The 12329-nt window shown below is 42.0% G+C and overlaps 1 protein-coding gene across 2 annotated transcripts in view; it reads right to left on the reverse strand.

The window, feature by feature from the left end:
* Window positions 1-666: 666 nt before the first annotated feature.
* PTPN11 (protein tyrosine phosphatase non-receptor type 11) overlaps window positions 667-12329 on the reverse strand; it is an 81337-nt gene continuing 69674 nt past the window's right edge. For both annotated transcript variants that reach the window (XM_060119745.1, XM_060119746.1), the window contains 3 exons: window positions 7709-7821; window positions 5399-5501; window positions 667-4690 (listed from right to left, as the gene is read on the reverse strand). In XM_060119745.1, coding sequence (XP_059975728.1) covers window positions 5432-5501; window positions 7709-7821 — 183 coding nt within the window. In that variant the 3' untranslated portion in view covers window positions 667-4690; window positions 5399-5431. The remainder of the gene's footprint in view (window positions 4691-5398; window positions 5502-7708; window positions 7822-12329) is intronic.

Consider the following 12329-nt stretch of genomic DNA (forward strand, 5'->3'; position numbering starts at 1 on the left):
TCTGGCTACGGGTCTTGGTTGTGGCACGTGGGATTCTTTAGTTGCGGCATGCTGGCTCTTAGTTGTGGCATGCGGGATCTAGTTCCCTGACCAGGGATCTAACGTGGGTCCCCTGCATTGGGAGCGTGGTGGAGTCTTAACCACTGGACCACCAGGGAAGTCTAATCATGTCCTGTATACGTTACACAGACATACTTTTTTTTTTTTTTTTTTTTTTTTTTTTTTTTTTGCGGTACGCGGGCCTCTCATTGTTGTGGCCTCTCCCGTTGCGGAGCACAGGCTCCGGATGCGCAGGCTCAGCGGCCATGGCTCACGGGCCCAGCCGCTCCATGGCATGTGGGATCTTCCCGGACTGGGGCACGAACCCGTGTCCCCTGCATCGGCAGGCAGACTCTCAACCACTGCGCCACCAGGGAAGCCCCAGACATACTTTTTACTCGCTATTTACTCATAAGTTCTTCCAAATAAAATTCCCTGTCTCCCAAAGCTACTCATAAAATAGGCACTCAATAAATGCTTGAGGAACTGATTCATTCATTCTGAATTCCAGGTTCCCTTCTAGGTAAGAGCTGCAAAATGTCAGCATTTGGCTAGTGTAAGAGGTTGAGGGAACTGTAATCCCAGTTTTTTCCTGGACACTTCAGATGAAGTAAATGACAATTACCATAATATAAGAAAATGGTTTTATTCCTAATTTTTAGTTCCCATACAGTTTACAAATACACTTTTACTCCGATAATACGGCTTTGCAACTAGCAAAGCAGTTGAACTAACACCCATAAATACAGGTGGGGAGACAATTAACATCCACTAATGTTTCTCTACATAAACTATTCTTTTAATGTCATTTTTTTAAAAACAATTGCAAATAGACTACATAATATACGTGGGCAAAAAGGCAATTAAGTGAATCTCTTGAAACACTAATGTATAATAAACAGTGCATATTATCAACATTTACATGATTCACATCAAAATGATGACATCCTAAAACGTATTCCTTTTAAAGGAGAGATTTATCAATAAAATATTACATATCTTTTAATACTCTGGTACAATACTTCATATACTGCAGGAAAATTAACTGTAGATCTAGTCATCGACTTAATAAAGGATCCTTTTCCATTAGCTTTTATTAATAAAAGAATCACAATTAGGTCATAAATAAACAGGCAAATTATTAATTACATGATTTGAGGTTTAGGATGAAAACTTGTAAAAATTAGTTTGATATACAGCAAAGTTATACAACACACTAAAACCAACTGTTTAATATTTTTGCCTTATGTGAACTGCCCATAGTAAAAAAGGAACAAACTTTTTAAGGATGGAAGATATAATAAACTATATTTTGGAACTTATTTTTCAAGAGGAAGAGGAAAAAAGATTTTAACGAAATTAAGGGCTAATACAGATCCTAATAAAGGCATATTGAAATCAGGGAGGCCATGTGCTTACGATGTAAAACTTTATTCCGCCAACAACATACAGAAAACAAAAACTGCACTGGGTTTGTACTTACGTCTACAGTCTAAGTTTCCCTTACGGATTAACAAGCTACAACGGAACACTTCACAATTGCATACCTTTTTCCACATTCCTCTGAACTAGAAATAACCCAGGACATTATATTAGTTCTTAAAAACCCTAGTAACCCCTTAATCACCCCTAAAAATAATCTTGACGATTTTCTTGGCTGTTCCAAAGCAACTGGGCTCCGTAAAGAATGCATGAACACCAAGAAAGTAGTATATGTATTTTCTCATCCCCATTTAGCCACATTTGTAAAGTCACTGATTTCAAAGGGCGAGATGACCAGAATTTTCAGGAGGGCCACACACTGGATACAAGGTGTCTTTTTGTTTTGTTTTGTTTTGTTTTTTAAAAAAAAACAGGCTATTAAGACTCTGAAATTTGGCTTTTTAAAAAAACCCCAATACCACATGCCAGATAATTTCTTCACCCCAAATATAAAATCCTATGCTTGTAATTTTAAAATACTTAGCCAGCTATGGGAATATTGTGCAAATTTAATGTCTACCAGCAACCCAGAAGCAGACTGCAGACGTGTAGCTATCACACTTATTTTCCAGGTAACCTGATTCAACTATTACTGACTGCTGTGGTCCCAGGCCCTCTGACTTCCTCAGAAACCACCTCTTTGGAACTTCCATTTCCATTGTTTTTTAACACCCGCACCTCGAGCTCCCCTCCCCCTCCCCCATCTTTACAGCCCCTCCACCTGAATCCATCCCGTGCAATCTTACCGGAGAACCTGCAATCACCTTTACCAAACACACGACAAACCTAGGCAACCTAGGGACTATTAATCTTGTCTTGGCATCAGTTTGCACCACATAATAGGTGCCGACTTCGTGGAGGGAAATCTAAATGAAATCAATGTCCTATTACAAATGAAGCTGGCCAGGATCAGGTGTTTCCAAGTGCAAAAACAACTGATCTTAAGCTACAGGCAGAGACGTTAATGCAGCAGATACGTTGTACAATCAAACCCTTGTATGCTGGTGAAAGACCTTGCCCCCAAAGTCCAGAGTCAAAACATTATCGCAAAAATGAGAACCATTCAATGTGACAGTGCAATACAAATAACAGGATTCAAGATCCTTGTTGCAAGTACTGAACTGGAATCTCTTTCTTTACAGGCTTGACAAGAAGACAGCAGTCATTTACATTCCTCTTAGAAGGTAATTACCTTCAACAATTCTAAGTTCAATGGATGGGGGGAGGGGAGGTGGGGGGGAAGTCAATGTAATTTTGTCTGTGAAAACGGCAGCCAGGCTCTCCTCAAACAACCTCAGGGTTTCAAAGGAGGTAAAGGCCTCAGAAAGGAGCTACTAACAGGGAAGGATCTAGCCCTTCCTTTTCTGGAGCCAAAGCCAGAAGAATTCGATTAAGGAGACCATGACTTAACGGCAAAGCTGCCGTGGCATTTTATGATCTTTACAAAGTCCACCAACGATGCTTCAATTGAAATACACTCATTGGATGATGATTCAACACACAGGGCAAAGAGGGACGTCTTTGGAGAAGGCACTTCAGGTAGAACATTAGCAAATCCTACCGCTTGGTTAAAACAAAACTGACCTACTGCTAGTTCCATCTGATTAGTGGCCTCAGGAGGACTGCTCCTCCTCAATGCAGCCTCGACTGCGTGCATGGCGGTGGGGCCCGACTGAAGCCAGGGGCGTGAAGAAAGCACCCCATTCACCTCCCTCTGCAGCAGCCAGGGCAATGAGGCGGCTCTGCTTTCAAATGCTCTGCCCTCCCGAACACACCCATCCTTAAGAGACCAGTTTCCCAAAGCGACGGTTCAGAACATATGCTAAGAGCCAGCAGAACTGGTTCAGGAAGCTCGCTGAAGGCCCTCTGTTTCTGCCTGACTTCCAGCTTACAGCAGCTATCATAACCAGCTTCAGCTTCCCAAGGTCACTAGCAGCTTCTCCTTTTGCTAACCTCTTTTTTTAGCTGTTTTTCCATGGCACTGGTTCTGCCAGTCTGTTACACTGGGGGCCTCCAAGGAACCTCACCTCCACTTCATGCCCTCGTGCAGTCCCCTCTTCCCAAATCGGGGCTGGGCCTGGGACTGGTTTTAATCAATAGAAGGCAGTAGAAGTGATGCTGTGACAGTTCTGGGTTTAAGTCTTAAACCTGGCCACTACTGCTTTATACACTTGGGACCTCTGAGCTGCCATAAATGTGGTCCAGCTACCCTGCGGGCGAGGCCACGTGGAGAAGGTGAGACCTGAGGACCGCATGCAGATGGAGAGGCCCAGCCATCCTGCCAACCACGTGTGACACCAGCAAGACAAGGAGAGGAACCGCTCAGCTGAGCCCAGCCCAGTTGGAAGAGATGGGGAAAAGCAAGTTGTTGTTTTAAGCCACTCAGTTTTCAGGTGGTTTGTCAGCAACAAATGATAACCCAAAACTGGTTATCCATAGATGCATTTTTTCCCTAAATACAAGACAATTACTCAAATGAAAAGAAAAGATGACAAACGTTTTCCCACCACGAGTTTCTCAGTCAACAGGCTGAATGGTAATTGGTCAACTGCTAAGAAGAAACCATGCCTTTTATCCTAAGTTCCCATGATTTCTGCCCCCATGATTTTTTTAATGACAATGCAAGGGGAGACAGTCTGGGGCACTGGCTTAATTATTATTTAGCCCAAATAAGAGGCCATCAAAATGAATTATCCACTACTGGATATGTGATGATAAATGAAATTGTTCTCACTTCTATAGGGTGTTGTTACTTAATTATCCCCAATCATTTTTCCTCTTACAAGTGCCCTATCATCCCCCACAAAGCAGGGGGGAAACTAGATTTGTTGAGGTTATCAAAAGAAAAAAATGCCAATAACTAGAATTTGAATCACCATCATCTGGAAAATATAGAGCACAATTTAACTGCTTCCTCAATTTAAAATAAAATTCCATAAAATATAACACTGTCTACATCATAGAGATGATTTCTTCTTATCTGAGGACATGAGTAATTGGAAATCAGGTATTGTTGAGTTAGAATACAGTGGTCTTTAAATGGTTTCAAATTTTGCTTATCAAAAGGTAGTCAACCACAATGCAAGCCTTCCAAATTCAAATTCACTCTTCATGTAAACTTTCTTGCATCTGTCCTTGATCTTTTCAGGGAGAGGGTGAAAGTCCACATCTGGCAAAGAAATAAGTTAGAATTTTTAAGGAGCATACATCTAAAAGTTTGGCAAGGCAGTAAACCATTTTAAAGTAGATTTAGAGCTTTTAAATATACTATTCATTGAAATGGGAATTTCGACATGAAATGCTAAAAACTTACCTTTTAAACATACATCACACAATTGGGTCTCTGTCTAAAAAGGTGATTGGAAGGAAGGAGACGTACAAGGGAGACGAATTCTCAGCATCAGAGCTGGAAGGGGTGTGGAGTTGAGCCAGTCAGAGGCCCAGGAAGTCCAGTGCCCTGTGTCATACAGCCAGCCAGTCAGAGGCCCACTGGGGTGAAAACTCAGGCATCCTGACTCTGACCATCCAGTGCCAGGTCCCCACAGTCCCTAGATCCCTACAGACCATCTCCCAGCACAGCGTGGGTTAACCTACTTTAATAAAAATTGCAGGAATGATGATACCTGCTCTTCATCACCAGTATCAACCACTTTTCTGTAAGTGCTAAACTTGCCCTTCACAGAATTAATTCTGTATTTGATTTCAATGTTTAATGAATCCAGCTTGGAAAAAGAAATACAGGCAGAAGAAAAAAGAGGCTGGTTTTTTCAATTCAGTTATGGTTCACGTTGTTAAAACAGTCACAAACTATTTGCCTGCTTCAAAATGCCACAAATGATGTAAACAATTAACCAGCAGAGCACTTCTGTTGAAATACCTATTTCTGTGCTTGAAGTCTTGGCGGGTCTTCTCATCTGAAACTTTTCTGCTGCTGCATCAGACCCACATTTTCATAGACTCTAGCATTATCTTCTCTCATTCTGAAAAGAAGAAAAAGAAGACGCAGACATACTGTTTAACCTTACCTGATAGTTATAATGCACATACTCTGTTCTCTGGGGACCATATGCGGCACAGACATAGCTCCTGCCCCCAGGAGCTGACATTATAGGAGAGGATATCGGACAGAACACACAGCAACATAATTCTGAAGTAAGAGCCTCGAGTCCCTGTGCTCCCGGGGTTTGGCGGAAGGAGAGCTGTTTTCCAGGAGGGTGGAGCGAGGCAGGCCTGTACGATGAGGCTTTGGGTTAGACCTTGAATGGAGGTGGGACATGTGCATAGAGAAAGGAATGGTATTCATTGTGGCAGAAGGATCTGAATGGGCCAGAGCAATGTAAAGGCAAAGTGTAGGAACGGTCAGGCAGGGACTACAGATCCATTCAGCCCCCAATCCGGCGACATGAAGGTGAACGTGAAGCTGACCGGCAGGTTAGGGCCCCAGGGTGCAGGGCCAATGGCATCAGAGCCCAGACTCTGTTTTGCTGAGCAGAGTGGAGACCAGAACAGTCCAGGGGGACGAGGAACCCAGCAGCTCTGGGCTGGTCAGAGAGGAACAAGCTGAAACAAGCAGCAGGGGCCAGGGTCTCCTGGGTCTGCACCCTACAAGGGGGACAACGGGAACAGACAGGCAGAGAACCTATTAGTCACAGGCAGGCCACTGGTAAAAAGGGAGTCGTCAGAGCTAATTCTGTTGAGCCAACATGTGGGGAAAGCTTTCTGGCAAGGACTCGGAGCCCTGACGAGCTGCTTCCACTGCAAATCACTGCAGATAGCAATTTAAAATCAACTTTCCCCATCAGTCCGCTGGGAAAGAAAAAAGCAGGCAGAAGGAAGAGGCAGCTTGGTGGAGAGCATACTTTTGCTATATAATTTCATTTCAATGTTAAATAGAAAGCAAATGTAAATACAAGCCTCACATATGTTATCAAAAACGTTTATATAGAGTATTAAAGCCAACAGGGGTTTAAAAATCCACATCAGAAGCAAACAGGATAAGACTCTTAGGGGAAAATAAAAAGTAAATGTTATACCAGAGAGTGACTTTAGGATATAGAGAAAAAAAAAACTTACAATTGTTCTTCACATAATCGATTTAACAAATATTTTCTTATCACATGTTTTAGTTTAAACATGGAGTTGGCAAAGTTTTTCTGTACAGGACCAGACTAAAAATGATGTAGTCTCTGTGGGCCATACACGGTCTCTGTCATGTATTATTCTTTGGGTGTGTGTGTTTTTTTTTTTTTTTTTTTTTTGCGGTACGTGGGCCTCTCACTGTTGTGGCCTCTCCCGTTGTGGAGCACAGGCTCCGGACGCGCAGGCTCAGTGGCCATGGCTCACGGGCCTAGCCGCTCCGCGGCATGTGGGATCTTCCTGGACCAGGGCACGAACCCGTGTCCCCTGCATCGGCAGGTGGACTTTCAACGACTGCGCCACCAGGGAAGCCCTGGGTGTGTGTTTTTTTAAATAACCCTTTAAGGACCATCCATGAGCTGTACAAAAGCAGGCCGTGGCCCAGATTTGGCCTGGGGGCTGTAGTTTGCTAACCTGGTTTAAATAACCACAGTAGATTTCTGCTGACTGTGGAAAATTAGACCATGATTGTGTTGACACACTGATGGTCAATTTACTTACTTTTACATAGCAAAGAGTCTTGACTCATCAAAAAGGATGTTACCTACCTCTGCAACAATCCACACCCCATCAAAAGAAAAATTAGATTCTTGGCACTTCCCTGGTGGCACAGTGGTTAAGACTCCGCGCTCCCAATGCAGGGGTCCCGGGTTCGATCCCCGGTCAGGGAACTAGATCCCACGTGCCGCAACTAAGGTTTGCATGCCACAACCGAGGAGCCGGCGAGCTGCAACTAAGGAGCCCGCCTACCGCAACTAAGACCCAGCGCAACCAAATAAATAAATAAAATATTTTTTAAAAATTGGATTCTCCTTGGAGAACCAGCACTTGATATCTGTACAGTCCCGTAGACTCCTAGCCAGTGTAGCAAGCAGCCTTCAGTTTAGGTCAATTAAAATTTAGTTTAGCTAGCCACTGGCACACTCAAGAAACAGTTAGGCAACAATAATGTGCACCAAGGAAAGGCATGTGCTGCAAAGATGTATCATTTTTTTAAGCTTTTCTATAGGATTATGTTCAGGTAAAAATATTTTCCTTCATTTCTACTTACTCTGCACAGGACGGCGTTGGGGTACAAGGCGGGAGGGGACTCTGATCTCCACTTGCCTGGTCCGTCAGGGAATACTTAATATTTGTGTATTCGTGCCCTTTCCTCTTGCTTTTCTGAAAAGTGAAGATTGCATATATGAAGAACTGTGACTTTTCTGAGGGAATGAAGAAGTCAAAAAGGCATTTCATTAAAAAGAAAAAAAGAGAGAGAGAGTTTGACAGACAGCCAAGTTGGACCCTGAATACTGGTATGTTGACCAAATGTCAGGGAATTCACCTCCTTCATGTAAATACATCATATGGGTGAAAAGGACCTTTGAACCATACAATTCAAAAGCAGAGAGTCATGCATTAACAACTTACTGTATTAAATGAAATGTACCTGTTTCTGAACTAAGAGAGAATTCACACGTTCTTTGCCACATTAGCATCTAATCATTTCATAGTTCACTTGCAACACATTTAATGATTTTCAAGTAAACAGGTGGGAAAAGAGTTTCAGAAATAAACGCACTCCAAGTAAAAACTGCACACAGGTACAAAAGATGGCAGCACTCTTAGCAGAATAATACACTTTATCATATCATCCCCACCCCACCCCCACTCCAGAAAAAACTCTAGCACATTTAAAACTTTTCTTTCAGCCCAATGATACTCTGGGGGGAAAAAGGCAGAGAAAACCAGTAAAATGTAATCTCATCTCAGATACAGAATGAACTGCATTAGGTAGGACTCCTAGTTAGAGATGATTTATCATTCTTTCCTCCTAAATTCATCCAGAAACAACCAATTCCGAAAATCTAATCCATCAAGTTATCTTCATTATATAATGCTGCCTTCATTACAGGATTATTCAAGAAACGGTAAATGTTAGAAAGAGTATCCATATCAAATACTGACGTATAGCAGTGACTTTCATTCACTGTTGTTGAGAGGGTGAACTGGTGCCATCGCTGGCACACAACCGATAGTACCAACTAGTTAGTATCTGGTAATGATGAAAAGGCACATATATTTTACAACCTTGAACGTTTACTTCTTGAGAAACTCACACACCCAAGCCTAGAAAGAGCTGACAAGGATGTCCAGTGACGTGCTATTCCTAACAATGTTCACCAAGAGAACACTGAATACCTCACAATGAATACCTCACGTTCATATCACGAAATAGTATGCAACAGTGAAGAGGAAAAGTGCATGTGTGTGTGTGTGTGTGTGTGTATGTGTATCAAAACAGATTACATACACAATGTTAGGTGGAAAAACACAAACTGCAAAACAATGAAACACTCTATCATCTTGCTAAACATTCTAAACATAAAAACAATGTCATATATTGTATACAGATATTTGTATTTGAAATTTTTTAAATACAAAAAGAGACTGCAAGGCTAGTTACTGCCTTGGGGTTCCGAGGGTGAAGATGAGGGGTGGCCCTGGGGGTGAGTGTCAAACGGAATCTCAGCCATATAGTGGTTACACTTGATTGCTTTTAAAAAGAAAACAGATTTGAAAGAAATGTGACAAAAGGAAATGGTCTATTATGGGTGTGGTACTGAATGTTTTAAATTTTTCAAAATAAAATGTAGGGCTTCCCTGGTGGCGCAGTGGTTGAGAGTCCGCCTGCCGATGCAGGGGACACGGGTTCATGCCCTGGTCTGGGAAGATCCCACATGCCGTGGAGCTGCTGGGCCCATGAGCCATGGCCACTGAGCCTGCGCGTCCGGAACATGTGCCCCGCAACGGGAGAGGCCACAGCAGTGAGTGGCCCGCGTACCGCAATAAATAAAAATAAAAAATAAATAAAAAATAAAATAAAATGTAAAGCATAAAAGAAATTTAAATCCACCAGTGGAATTTCTTTTTCCTCTCCTTGCTTAAAACTCACCAAAAACAACAGCTAAATAAAAAATGGAAAATCTTACTACACATAAAACAAGGGAATGCTACAACTCCAATCTACAAACTATAAAGTGTCTCTGATATAGTATTGTGAAAACTGGACCAAAATAAGAAGGAAGCTGAGAAGCAACACATAACCCTCCGGTGGCAGCAGGAAAAAGAAACCCCTGAATGTCGCTGTCCCAGGAGAGAAAGGCCTGGGGCTGAGCCACGGCAGGTCATAGGAGAGGTGGCGGAAGGCTCATCAAGAGCCAGTTCAACACAGTAGAAAGGCCCACAGTCTGAAGAGCCCTTTCTGCCGTCCACTGCCACCCTCCCAGCTGAGGTGGCCTAGAGGAGAGGCAGGGTAGGAGGGAGCATTATTAACCCCTCTGACTCTACAGGCATTGCAAAGAGTCAGAATGACCCCCTAAACACCAACACACGGATGTGCTCCCAGGGCAAAGGTAACAGGGCACTGAGGCAACAAACCCAAGCAAAGCTGTGGACCTCCTCAGCCACCCTGCCTCCCCTCGCTATGGACTATCCGATAATGAAGGGGTCAGCACAAAACCTATATAAAGAAGGGGGGAAGGTACAAAAAGGAAAAAGGGAGCAAAGAGCAAAAGGTAGACGGAGAAAACACATCAAAAAAGAACCTAAACAAAGAAAGAAGAAAAGATGAACACAAATAGTTCTGCCTTAATATCATAGACTTTACAGACATGAGCTTTCTTAAAAAAGAGCGTAAATAAGAGATTATATGACAACAGAGGAGATGAAAAGCAAGCTGGTGAAGCAACAAAAGGAAATAAAAGAAGAAAGACACGAAATATAGTAAGTTCAAATCTAATTAGAGGTAGCAAGAAAATAACTAAAAACATAGAAAGGGATATTGTAAACAGTCTAGAGGAAAACATTTTTTAAACTATTAATAAAATACATAAAAGTGATGGAGAAAGCTATTAAGCGATTTGATATATATTACGGAATTCCTGAAGATGGGAACAAATAAAACAGAGAAAAATATTCTAGGACATAATGCAAGAAAATGTTCCTGAAATCTCAAAGGAAAAAAAAATCTGAATCTGCATTTTATTTATTTTATTTTTTTTGAATCTGCATTTTAAAAGGAAAAACTTCACAATCAATCTCCCAAACATCAACGATAAAGAATATGCCTGGATTGGATCTCCAGGCAGAAAAAGTCAGTCACGTATAAGGGGGGATAATCAAATTGACTTTAGACTCCAACACAGCCACATAATTCCAAAAAATTCTGTGGGGAAAAAAAAAACCAAGAATCTTATACCCTGCTAAGTTACCCTTTAGATATAAAACCAATGTTCGGGACATTTTTAAGCATGCAAAATCTTAGAATGCAATTATCTTAAAAAAAAAAAAACAGCTAGTAATGAAATCTAGCCAACAGAGATAAATTAAAATCAAAACAAAGAATTCAGAGAAACAGAAACCATGATAGGGCTTCCCTGGTGGCGCAGTGGTTGAGAGTCTGCCTGCTAATGCAGGGGACACGGGTTCGAGCCCTGGTCTGGGAGGATCCCACATGCCGCGGAGCAACTAGGCCCGTGAGCCACAACTACTGAGCCTGCGCGTCTGGAGCTTGTGCTCCGCAGCAAGAGAGGCCCGCGCACCGTGATGAGGAGTGGCCCCCACTTGCCACAACTAGAGAAAGCCCTCGCACAGAAACGAAGACCCAAAACAGCAAGAATAAATAAATTAAGAAACCATGATAAAAGGACTAGAGTTTTGATCTAAATACAGCACTAACACTGAACTGTCATAATTATAGATATAAATGTCATAAACCATGACAAAAATCAGGAGATAAAAGAAAAATGAGCTAATTCTCTTTCACAGAGTTAAATATCAATTATTATTACAGTAAAAACAGTTAAAATTTTCTAAGCACTGGCTTTGTGTCAGGCACTATTTGAATATATTATCTAATTTTAATCCCCATAACAACCTTTTGAAATAGATACTATTATTAGCCCTATTTATTATTTACGTTATTTATTATTTATGTTATTTATTATTATTTTTTGGCCACGCCACATGGCACGGGGCATCTTGGTTCCCCTACCAGGGATCAAACCCGTGCTCCCTGCAGTGGAAGCATGGAGTCTTGACCACTGGACCGCCAGGGAAGTCCCAGCCATATTTAACAGATGAGGAAGTGGTGTGCAATTTCTAGTCATAACCTTAAAACAGGGGTTGGCAAACTAATGGCCTATGGGACAAATCTAGCCCAGACCTTTTGCAAGGCTTGTAAGAATAGTTACTTCATCACAAGTTTAACAGTTTTTAAAGGGTTGTAGAAAAAAAGAGTATGCAACAGAGACCATATGCAACTGGGAAGCCTAAGAGACTCACCGTCTGACCCTCGACAGAGAAAGTCTGACTCCTACATTAACAGGCAGCTGCTTGCCCTCCACTTCCTCCTACTCTCTGCAACCATGTGGAAAAGGAAACATCCTAAAGACAGTAGAGGGACAAGACCGAATGTACCTGGGTCCCTGGATGAACCTAGGTCCCCGCCCTATACCCTCTGATCCCCAAATTGCCTGCCAGCTTGGACTTTTCTATAGAGAAATAAGCTTCTATCTTGTTTAAGGCACTATTATTTAGCCTCTGTTAAAGTAGCCAAACCAATTTATTATAAATTGCAGTCATTACAGAACCTATAGTCTAGGGAAGAAGTTGCAAAAAAGATATCT

The sequence above is a fragment of the Mesoplodon densirostris genome, chromosome 15 (genome assembly GCF_025265405.1).
Source record: "Mesoplodon densirostris isolate mMesDen1 chromosome 15, mMesDen1 primary haplotype, whole genome shotgun sequence".
NCBI lineage: Eukaryota > Metazoa > Chordata > Mammalia > Artiodactyla > Ziphiidae > Mesoplodon > Mesoplodon densirostris.